We start from the raw sequence: 12,586 nt of genomic DNA on the forward strand, positions 1-12,586 counted from the left end.
GGGCACTCGTCACTATTCTTATGAATGTTTTTTTTTTAGAACAGAGTATAATTAATTGCTTAAGTAAAAACACTTCACGTAATCCATATGTGGTAAACAGAAAAAAAGTATAAATATTTGTTAGCATCATTAGACAGCGATTTTTCTCAGAAGTCTTGAGTGCACCTTCATGTTTACTGTTTTTTGTTTTTTTTAAATAAACACCATTTAAAGCAGAATTAAGTTATATATTGAATATAATAGCTTATACATTCGACATATTATAACGTTCGTAGGTTATTACTTCACTACTATAATTAATCAATTATAACAATTATCTTTGCTTGGATAAACCCAAACATAATTTATGCTTTTGAGAAAAATGACAGAAATAAATGGGAAAAAGAAAATGAGTTAATTTTGTATTTGAATCCAACGAAAGTTATTTCTCATTTCTACTGATAATTTTTAATTATAGCCCAGATTAATTTTTCTTTCAATTCGAGTACAGAATGAAATGATTTTTTCTGCTTTTCAGTAGTCTTTTCACGTGTAAGAAAAAATGCATATTGTTTAATACACAAGTTTCTACTAATGTACGAAAATAGACGATATAAAATAATAAAACTACTAGCCGCGACCCGCAAAACATTTGCGGTAGTTTTCATGCCCTTCTCTTGAATTTTCCTTATTCTATCATTTTCACGCTATGCTTTCTTGTAAGTATTTTATGTTAGATCGATAAATCTTGGTCTATTTGAAAAACATTTTCTCGGTCAGACAAACTCACGTAGGCAGAACTATTTAATAAAACTACACGTAAGGTAAACAATGAAGTACAGTAATGGTATTTATAATAGTGTATAGAATATGAAACAGTTATGAGCGTTCCTTGTATGATCCAGTTTTACGAGTTGAAACAAAGACACTCACAAAAACGAAGAATAAAACCCGTAGTAAATAAATAAGTAGCTAAAAGGTGTTTATAGCAGTCTATGAAAGGAACCGAAGCTAAATTATTGCAAAGTAAATGTAAAGTTGCAATGAAGGCAAACTTAGCTGAATATGCAGAAACGTCTGAATGCGTGTTCACAAAGTGATAAGCATGTGGTTTTGAACAAACTGCGAATGCATATTTTAGACCTAAATAAGTCGAGAAAGCCCATAGAAATTGTATTTGGTGTAATGTTAATTCTGTTTAGGAAATTGCACACATGTTAAGTGTTGTTTATGTGAAATACTTTGCATGACTACAACATTGTACCATCGTGTACCATACTCCTAGCATTGAAAAGTTTGACTAAAAAAAACAGGTAATGTGATTTTGAATTGAAAAGCCAATACGCAATTCGAACTCCTTGGACGGACAAATGCCTTTCTAACAATGTGAGATTTGTAGCGTTTGATCGAGAAATTTGCGAGGAAAGTTCTGAACAGACAAACGCAAGCGTATTATTTATATCAGCATGATTGGAAGTGATATATATCCTTAGCAATAAATGGTGAACGCATGGTTGTAAGACCAGACTATTTAATTGTAAACATTTCTGATCGGTTATGCACTTTTTTAAACGTTTTATTACGTGATATGCGTCACGTCTCTTAGGATATTTGTAGTATCTTCTGTTTTGCCTTGACTCAGAGGTAAGACTGAAGGCTTATAGCGCCAACATTCGGGTTTTGATAACTGCGGTTGGCACAGCACAGATAACCCCCTTGTGTAGCTTTGCGCTTAAGAACAAGCACACGAACAAAGATATCTTCTGATTTAATATGTAGTTTTAAACAGCTTCCAACATTACATACACACACACACACACACACACCCATATTTGTAAAAGTCTTGGCTTCTTTGATATTCATGTTTGTAAACTGTCGAATCCTGCAAGTTGTGTTCGCTACGCGGTGTAATTGACTTTCCATGATCTTCAAGATATCATGTGTACAGACCAGTAAGTTGTCAGATAGTGTGTCCACAGTAAAACTGGTCACACCAAATGAACTGTTGTATCTTGCATGTTTTTTTTTCCGTATTCGAACAGCCCTGATAGTCTTAGTTTACAACAAAAACCACCCTCCAACTGCAGAGAATATTTTCAATCATTAAAATTGAAGCGATCACCAAAGTGGCCAATCAGTTTCGATTTGTTTGGAATTTCGCGCAAAGCTACATGAGGGCTATTTGCGCTTGCTGTCCCTAATTTAGCAGTGATAGACTAGAGGGAAAGCAGCTAGTCAACACCACCCACCTCCAACTCTTGGGCTACTCTTTTACCAACGAATTATGATGTCCTCACGGCTGAAGAGGCGATCATGTTTGTTGACGGGCCAGTCGGAACAGAACTGAAGCTGGACGGGAACCACGTGTAAAAATACACAATGAAACAGGTGAAATGCGTACGTAACTAATATCACTTTGATTTTTGAAATTGAACTTAGATGTTATTTTCCAAACCGTATTGAATGTTCGATACATTGTTGTTATTATTATCATTGGTGTAGTGTAGGACCCGTTCTTAGTTATGAAAAACTCGAAATATTTGGTCACGAACGTGAAGCTATTAATTGGGAAATATCACGTAGCAACTTGGCATCATCTTCGACGGGAAAATAATACTCGGTCTGGATATCTAATTTCTCGCTGGTTTATTAGAATCATGTGCATGGTAACCTTAAAGAAGTGCGTAAATTCGCCCTTATTGGATTAATTCTTAGGCAATTGTTCTTGTTATTTTACTGTCAATGAATTTTCAAGAATTATGATGTTTTCACGTTTTAGCGGAAATATTTACAGTGCTCCAAATATTACTACCGAAATCTCAGACTGGACGTGTGTGCTCGGTTGTGAAACAAGGACACTCGATACCATTCGTAACACATGGACATATCGTGAAAATCAGGGAAGATGAAAACAGTATCCTTCAGTATTGTGTGTCAAGCATTAAAGTATTTATTCTCAGTCTTCAGAAAACAAAAAAGTTAAGGTAACAGCAATATGTCTTGTATTATAAGTGTAGAGGAAGGAATGTGAACGTTACGTAATCTTATCAAGAATGAAGGCTACATATAGATAAGTAGAACCAGCAAATCATTTACACGTCGTATGGAGTACCGGCTTGCATAAAATGTTTTATTTTGTAACTCTTACTTATGGTACTGTGGTGTATATGTATAATACCTATTCTGCGCTTAGGTTAGAAACCAGCTTTAAAAATTACATGGATGGTGGTGGTTCGTATTCGCGTACTCTTCTTTTAGGTATTGTTACGTCTTCGTTTGTTAACTGATTTTTCCGTAACTTCGTTCCAACGAAACTTTAACGACACAAGTCTTTACTTAATAAAACTGGTTTATTCTTTCCGAATATAACACTTAATCTCAGTACTCGCGCTAAAACAAACACTATAACGAACGAACGTTAACTTCAACAATACTCCGTGTTTGCAGTTCAATTACTCACTATCTACACACACATTACATTATTCTCGCGTCACGTTGTCACCCTCTTTTATATACCAGACTACCCTATATCTAGCAAATACTAGAGCATTCGCCAAGGTACGGGATAGTTCTAGAAACTTGGCGTCACACTAGTCATGTGACTCGCTGACGCAACAGTATACTGAATACTAGGTTAAAGTTTTCAAGAGATTCATCCCACCCATCTCCCTGTTGCATATCCAAAAACCATACCTTTGATGTTTAGGAGTACTATACTTAGATACACCAAGTTATAAATAGCAACAGTTTGCTAAAGCGCAAAGATCAACTCTACAACTTTAAAAGGGCCAGGCGTGGCCTGCTGGTTAGGATGGTCAAACTCTTAAGTCTGATAATTCAGGATTTGCGACTCTCTTAAAGAGTGACGGCGAAATCCCACTGTTCAATCTGACAAGAGTAAGCCCACGAATTGACGCTCGATGCTGTTGACCAGCTGCCTTCCCCACTAGCCTTATCGGTTCATAGTTACAGACCGCTGAGTGCAGGTGTATCTATGTAGCTTTACGAAACAAAGAGACAAAAACAATTTTAATCATTTTTGTTGTGTACACAAGTAAAGACGCATGGAAGTCGTGTTCACATACTTTAAGCGAGTTTAATTGAAATTTGATGGTTGGCATCAAATGATATTAGTGGACAGAGCTATAAACGACTACATTAAAGCGTTAACATTGGAAGAATACAAGTTGACGATAAACTTGGAAGTTCTGATGGCAGAACAAAAGCATGTTTCATATTGTTAACGTTTTTAAGTCATACGCAGATTAGTGCTAGTAATTGGTGAATAATTGTTAATACTTTTGCTCAGGAATTGACGTCCCCCCATATATATATATATATATGATATAACTAAAAATGTTCATATAATCTTCGCTTTGTCAGCATTTGTCAAGTTTTGTTTTAGACACTGTTCGTCTTTCGTCGATACGAATACCTGTAAATTGCCAAGTTATGTCATCTCCTCCTAGGCAGTCGTTGAAAAGCCATGCTTTACTATTCACGTGTGTACTTTCTTACTGAAAAGAGTCACTCTTGTACACTCTTTTTGTCTATAATTTTAAAAATTAGGAAATTGGAATAGACCCTTTTGCATCATTTTTTTATACATTACTGGATAGAAATATAGAGAATTGTTTCGAAGGTTTCGAAACCAGATTTCAGCGGTATAGGCCTCCAGACTTGCCGCCGAGATAATGAGGGGCATAAAGATATGTAGTTAAAATTTATATTACTAAATTGATGTTATAATTCAGAACGCTTATAATGTGCCAGTAATTAGGGGTGATCGTTCCGTTACATGTTAAGAGAATGTAACACTTTGTAACCCATCAACTAGTATTATCGATTAATTTTGATATTGTTTATTTGTATTATAATCTGCAGATAGTCGCTAATCGTGCTGCTTTTCAAATACTCAAGTCTTTGTATGATAACATCGCGAAGTTACCAACAAAGATGATGGTCTAATTTTTTTTTTCGAGTTTGTAACGATATCTTTTGTGCCTTCACTTAGTTGAATTAAAAGAATAGTATTCAGTATGCTACTTGTATTCATATAGAAGTTTAGATTTATCTATAAAAGACATTTTACATCAAATCATATTCTCAACTATGTATGAAGTTTGTTTGACATTAAGCACAAAGCTACACAATGGGCTGTCTGTGCTCTGCTCACCATGGGTATCGAAACTCGGTTTCTAGCGTTTTAAATCCGCAGACATACCGCTGTACCACTGCTGTTAGGTTTGATAGATTTTTATATTTTTAAATTGTTGCAGCAACGTGTAACAAAAAAAAAATTCACAGATAAACAATTAGTTCCATCGTATGCTAGTATTATTTATTATCATTAAGAGCTGTGAATGAGTATGCATGGTAGAATTGTTTTACGTAATCGGAATTATGCATGGCTTGTTGTTAACTTAATATTATCATGCTCTCTCATTTTGCACGTGTGAAATGTTCGCTCCATGAAAAATAAATAAACGTGGCACGAACTATTAAAGAAAAAAATCTTACTTTGGCAACAAATATCACGATTCTCTGGAGTGTTACAGTTATAGAGTACGTACTTAAGCCTAATCCGCTCGCTTTTTGTGGGAGGATAAATCACGACTCTTGAACTCGTGGCCTTGTTAAGACAATAGTGTAACTTTATTTTCGTTATTTCTTTGTCACCTTTTGAATGAACACCTATTATTTGCACATAAGTAATTCTTTCTAACAAAATCAACAAACTGTGGGAACATGATAAGTTTGGTAAAACAATTTTCAACATACACGGGAAGTTTGATAACTAGGATACTCTCCGTAGGAGGCATCGCAGCTCTAATTGTACACAGAGCGTGTTTCTCTTGATTCTGCCGCGAACTTCTCGGCCTAGTACATACAGCCTGGACGATTTAAGTGTTTTTAAATGTTTGTGGTACTTTAAGAATAGCGGATATTAAAATCATTTTTTTTTGTGCGTGTATACACAGATTGGGTGTTTTAGATCTCAACGAAAATGCAGAAATAAACTTCCCGAATTTCAGTACACGTGTTTGCTGAATTTTAGTAAATAATTATATGTAATACAGATTATTAGGGCATCAAAGACGACGCTAAACGCAAACTAATTCAAAACGAGTTAGAACATGTAATAAATTGTATTATGTTGCATCGAAAAAGAAAGACCGTAGACTCTCTCCGTTTTTACTCCTGTAATTAATAACTGTTAAGGTAATATATGATAAAATAAAAAAAATAAGTTTCAAAAATTTGAATTTGTTCCATTGTTATTATTATGAATTTTCGCTCTGTTCTGGGCCAGACTTTATAGAATATTTGTTGTTACCAGATGATAATATGTATAGTTACAGGCGGCTTTTGCAGTTATCTGCTTAATGTTGACCAATGAAACTTTAACTGCGTTAACCATCACTTGACCGTTGCATTTTCATATGTTACTTTTACCGAATCCGTTAGTTGGAAATGTGACATCTGTTTATTTCAAAACTTGCCTTAATATTTTACTGCTAATAATCTCAGAAAATACAAACCTTTTTAACATTTTAAGGATTTGTACTTGCTGTCACTTACCCGCAAAATTTACCATGTCAAATATTTTAAATGTTTTAGAGTATTAAAAATTAATTAAGCTTATTTTACACATCTTTTCATTTATATTTGTTTAGTGTAATTTAAGAGCTGTTATGGTTTCAAATCTCCCACTTATATATATTGAATAATTATTTACACATTCTAACTAAAGATCGCGCACTTGTATCAATGCGTCACGTTACGTCATCCTTATTTAGACACAAGTTTTAAGTTCAAACAGTAATACAGTTAGCTTTGCTTTGGTATATGTAAATAGACTATTTTCGTTTAAAGTAAACTCTTGGGTGAGAAAACTAGTTTGGTTAATTAATCCATCATTTTTAGTATCAGTTTGTTCAAGTTTGTCGAAGTGAGACGGAAGGTGAAATTAAAACATCCCTGATTTTTTCCAGAGGCTACATAAGAACGCCGACTTTGAGTTTAGGTTTCATTTCGGTTTTATGTATTTCAAAATGTTAGGTTTTCTAATTTTAATTTAAAAAAAATGGACCCATTAAATTACAAATACGTAAGGTTTAAACACCCCCCCCCCCCACCCACACACACAGCACTTATCACATTAAAGTTTCTAAAATAACTCGGAATGCTTTTGTTATCATTCTTTAACAACAACAACAAAAAAAAAACGCAGTGAAAAAAGAATTATCCCATGAAAGATGATAGAAATGGACATGACGTTGTTAAATTTGTACCGTAAGACTAAACACGATAAAAGTTTACCTGGTTAGTATTAATTGCAACAGTTAATTTTAAGATGATGCATAATGCTGAAGAAGCGCCCGCCACACTGTTGCTCTAGCGCAGTGATTCTGAACGTGGGGCGCATGCCCCACTGGGGGGATTTTTTAATATATTGGGGGGGGGCAAATTTGAAAATGCTACTACAAGAAAAAATTTTCATCTGGGTGTGAAGAGCGAAAAACGTTCCGTGACTCAAAACTAAATTTCTAAATTTTACATTATATTATTATACCTTTTCAACACCAAATTTGTTTTTATATTAAGGGGGCATCAAATTTTTTGAGGTGTCGAGATGGGGAGTGGAGCAAAAAAGGTTAAGAACTACTGCTCTAGCGTTAACTTAAATACAAGTTTCAGTGACAAAGTTAATAAAAGTGTCTATGCGTGATAGTTTATTGATGGATTCAACGCACTTGTACAGAGCATGTGACTACTGCTCTAGCGTTAACTTAAATACAAATTTCAGTGACAAAGTTAATAAAAGTGTCTATGCATGATAGTTTATTGATGGATTCAACGCACTAGTACAGAGCATGTGTATGGGAAGTATTCTGTTTTCTTCATGCCATGAGTGAACTGCTCTTGTTACATGTCGTTACAGTCATCGGTCATAACTATATCTGTTAGTGTCTTCTACCAGTATCCATCTGTCTGATTGTATCGTGACTCACACCCGTGGTATTTCTTTGGTAAATACGAAACTTCCACGTGGCCAATTTGACGTAAAGGGCTACTGGTGTATTCAGTTACCCTCCGTGATATCAGTCGAGCAAGTTGGCTGGTGCTTTCTCATGGTAGGGCAGTGTCCTTCAATTCGCTGATTAATGGACTAGAATACTGATGTGGTTATCAAGTAGAACACTAGATTCTAGTTCTAATCCTATAAAAGGTTTTCACTCGTATAAGTAGGTTTCAGAATTGATCATGTTCTTGACCCATTTTTCCTGTATTTTGTTTATTGTATGAAGGTTTTTATGAAACCAACTAAAAGTAGATTCTCAAGCAAAAAAAGGAAAACCAAGATCAAATATTTTACAGAATAGTTCAACACATCGCCAGCATGTCCGCTAGAACAGAAGGTCACGATGCATTTGACTTACGGAGTCAGTCTGTAAACACGGAGAGCTAAAACTATTAAGATAGAAAGCATAGGCGCCTTGCATCCACAAAAAAAGTGCACGTATTATGATGTAAACTTAACATCGTAGTTATACTCAATAATTTTAGTAATTTTTATTAAAACTGTAAATTTGTGTTTGTGTTTAAGCACACATAACACACATTCCTTTAGACCGCTGACTTACACCGTAAAAGCTGATCCCCTAAATACATGTTTTGCGCCCCTTCAGAACATATTTGTGTGGGCGCCCATTATAGAAAGTTAAAAACAACAACAGTATTTCTCCACTTTAGGACCACTTACATAGATTCAAACTTCTTTTAACCAAAACCATGTTATTTTTTCCAGAAGTGTTATAGACTAGGAACTACTGCCTTTCAAAATTAATCAAAACAAAATTGCATATAAATGTCACATGTTGCGAAAAGGAAACATTCACACAGTTTGATAGCAACGGTCTTGGTATAAACATGAACTAGAGTGTGAAAGATACGCATTCATCCTGAGTAGAATGTGCATTTATACGGAACAACTGTAGCACTTCTAAAACCGGCAGTCGTGTTTTAATATACAAGGAAGGAGGACCTTTTAATTGCTGGGGGAAGTTATAATAATACTAATAAAACATCAAAAAGTGATAGCGGGAAAAGACACGAGAGCATACTTCGTTGCTTTTCCTAATTAGTCTTCTACAGTCTTTTACTAGTACCTTCGTCTAACTGATAGTCGATTGTGATTAGAAAAAAAACAAAGCAAAAGTACTTTAAGTTCCTGATACAGTCTGTGACCATGCGTGATATTAGACCTAATGCATCCTCCAAAAGTTACCATGTTGTAATAAGCAGACCTTTGTTAATGTGTATTATTGTACTTTAAGTAATCATGCAGATAATTGTTTGGGCAAACCATGATTCCTGAAGTGAACCTTATATCTGCCAGTTGAGATAAAGAAGCATGGATCATAGAAACTCCAAGAAAAAGCCTTCCCACCATCACTTATATTCTGTTAGTCAACCATGATAGTCTATTTATAGCTGGTTTATGGATACTAACAGAGGAGTCAGTTACAGCACCCCCACTTTTACCTATTTAACTCATATAGCAACTGTAAATTATATTATTTTATTAATTTTCTGGGGAGCATACCTCCCTAGATTGAGCTGCTTTTAGCAGTCTCTTATAATTTCAATCACTCTTTGTAAAATCTACATGTCTAGCCAAGTACCCCCACTTTGTAACTCTTTCCTACACCACTGGATACTAAGATCAACTCATAAAACAATGTTTTATTTGATTGATCATCATTAGAAATATAAACAACTAACAAGGTTAATATATATATATACGAAAAGCTAAGTTCCAGAACAGGTTAATTGGCTCAGCTATACTAAACTAACCCTTGCAACTGATTCTGTTTCAGCACTGCCTCCCAGTATGTTTTTTAGCCAGTTTCATGGCCTGAACTGTTCTTTCTTCTTCTGTTTCTCCATGTTTCCACTTTATGGTGTGATGACCTCTATTTCTTTGACTCCTTCTGTATATATTTTAGATGATTAATATTAACTTCTGATCAAAGCAAGGTGCCTACATACATCAGAACTAAACATATATACCTAGTAATGATAATAGATAAATAAATATGATATTCAAACTATATTATAAATCAAGATATTTAATGCTGCAGTTATTATTTTTTCATAACATTTAAAGGTTCAGGACATTATCTTTTTCTCAGTAATATTACTGTTCTATTGAATAGTTTGAATTTACCAGTTGCTTGTTTCCTTTGTTATAATTATCATTCAAACATTTTCAGAGTAACTCTGATGTAATACAGCAAATAACTTTTAAATGTGTACATTGTAATCTTGTATTGTGATGTCGCAATGTTCTTTAGTTACTTCATCAATGTAGCAGTTAGTCTTTCATTCTTATGTTGTTGTGCACACATTTTCCAAAACGTTGATTTTAGCATGTGGATAAAGAAGGAAGAAGGCAAGGTTTACAGTACATTTCTGTAAGCAAAAGCTCTTTTATGTTGTTCTTTTTTTTTTTTCCATTTGCTCTATCAGTTGTTTCCTAACATGCATGGAGAACTTCTGTTTATTTTGGCTGAGGTCACCAGGCAAAAACAAGACTGCTGCACACTCTTCAGCCTTCTTGATAGCTCTCAACTATTCTTATAAAGTTAAATCATAATATAGCAGGTCACGTTAGCTCTAATAACATTCTATTTGACAAAAAAATAAACTTTTATATCTGTTAACTTGTCACACATTTTTCAACCACTTAGCTCATTTCTAGTTTATTTGATGGTTGCCTGTCTCATGGCAATGCCATGATGGCATTGCAGAGAAGACCAGGGATTCCACACTAGTCTGTTGTTGTTGTTTTCCTTCTGCCAATATGTTATTATGAATGAACTGACATTATCTCATGCTAAATAAATAAAATCTTAGAGATATCATCTCTGATTGTTAAAGTTTATATTTTTGTATGGAAGGTGGGGTATGGTAGCTAAAAACTTGCAATAAAAAAGCATGTTTTTAAAATTATTTCTAATGTTAGTGGAATTACCTAAGATTCTTCCTGACAATTTTCACTTAAAACAAATTACAGAATATTACATTATTTAATTTCTTCTTTGTATCAGTATGAAGGACTATGCATTTTACCAGAAGATTATAAATTTATGTTATGTCTAATAATAACTAACTAAACATAAATGCAATATAATTAATTTAAAGAAATGAGACTTTCTGACCTGATTTAGCTCATAGTTTTGGTGCCATTATTGTTGTACTTTATATCATTCAGGCTTGCATGTGTACAGTTAGCTATGGTTATTTTGTAGGAGATTTTATTGCAACACATATAGTTGTAGTAAAAGTCTTTCTAGAATAGATCAAGAATGAAAATCTTTCCATTGTTTTCTAAATCTAACTAGATTTATCCATATTTACCAAGCAGTAGTTTGTGATAAGTTACTGTCTTTAGTTTTAGAACTCTTAAAGTAATTCATATGCTATTCGATTCAAATCGCAGGAAAAGCTAGAAAAAATGCAGAAGGAGAACCAACGTCATATTGGTGACCTTCAGCATGAGTTATCAGTGATCAAGGCTGAGAGAGAAGACCTTACAAAATATATTCGTGAACTGGAACAAGCCAATGATGACCTTGAACGTACAAAAAGGTAAAGATTCTGTAGAAGCAGGATCCAAACATGGATTTCTAATTCTTAACTCTGAGATTTTGAAATCTTGTGACAGCATGAGATGAGTATGGTATGTTTATTTTTTCAAATATATCGTCTTTCAGATTTGAAGGTCATACTTGGAAATACTATCTTGCAAGTGAATCTTTGACTAGAAACTAAATCTAATGAAACTTAGCTGTATTATTTATGATCGAAGAAAGCTGTGAAAGCATTGAGAGAATTTTTAAGAAGGTATCAAAATAATCAAATAAACAATGTATTATAGTGTAAGTTGATATTCATTTTCTACTGGTTTAGAATTTTAAAGTAAATATTAAAAGAACAAGAAATTGATAACATTAAAATTTAAGCATTAACTGACAGAACAATTAAACAAGGGTGTATCTGTTTTAACATGTGCTAATGAATTTCTCTACATTTCAGGTCAACACTATGCTCCCTTGAAGACTTTGAATCAAAGCTAAATCATGTCAGTACATTTTGTTTCTCTTCACTAATTTATAGAAACATTCCTTTTCAATTTTTTTTTTATGCTAGTTGTTGAATTGGGAGGGGGAATGGAATTCCCATTATTAACAGAAACATCAAATTTATCCCCTTGTTTAAAAAAATCATGTATATGGGGAAATGTTTCAAATGACACTTCATTGGTTGATTTAGCCTCAATATTATTGTCAACCATTAGTAAAGTTGTTTTTTTAGTTTGCTTTAATATTTATTTTATGCAAATTATTGTTAAGTCTTAATTTTGATCTAATTAGTGACTGAGCACTGAGGTAATCAAGTTTACTGTATATTCATATATATATATATATATATATATATATATATATATATTATATATAGACGTACCGAAGTATAGTAGTATACTTACTTCCTTATTATTATTGTTAGATTTAGTTTATTATACTATTGGTTAGGATTA

General features: G+C 33.6%; 1 protein-coding gene across 1 annotated transcript in view; it reads left to right on the plus strand.

Moving 5' to 3' along the window:
* Nucleotides 1–12,586, plus strand: part of LOC106478831 (nuclear distribution protein nudE-like 1) — a 36,145-nt gene that overhangs the window by 16,331 nt on the left and 7,228 nt on the right. The window contains exons 3-4 of the mRNA XM_013939405.2: nucleotides 11,489–11,637; nucleotides 12,085–12,130. Of these exons, the coding sequence (XP_013794859.1) occupies nucleotides 11,489–11,637; nucleotides 12,085–12,130 (195 nt within the window). The remainder of the gene's footprint in view (nucleotides 1–11,488; nucleotides 11,638–12,084; nucleotides 12,131–12,586) is intronic.

Source organism: Limulus polyphemus, unplaced genomic scaffold (assembly GCF_000517525.1).
Source record: "Limulus polyphemus unplaced genomic scaffold, Limulus_polyphemus-2.1.2 Scaffold253, whole genome shotgun sequence".
Taxonomy (NCBI): Eukaryota; Metazoa; Arthropoda; class Merostomata; order Xiphosura; family Limulidae; genus Limulus; species Limulus polyphemus.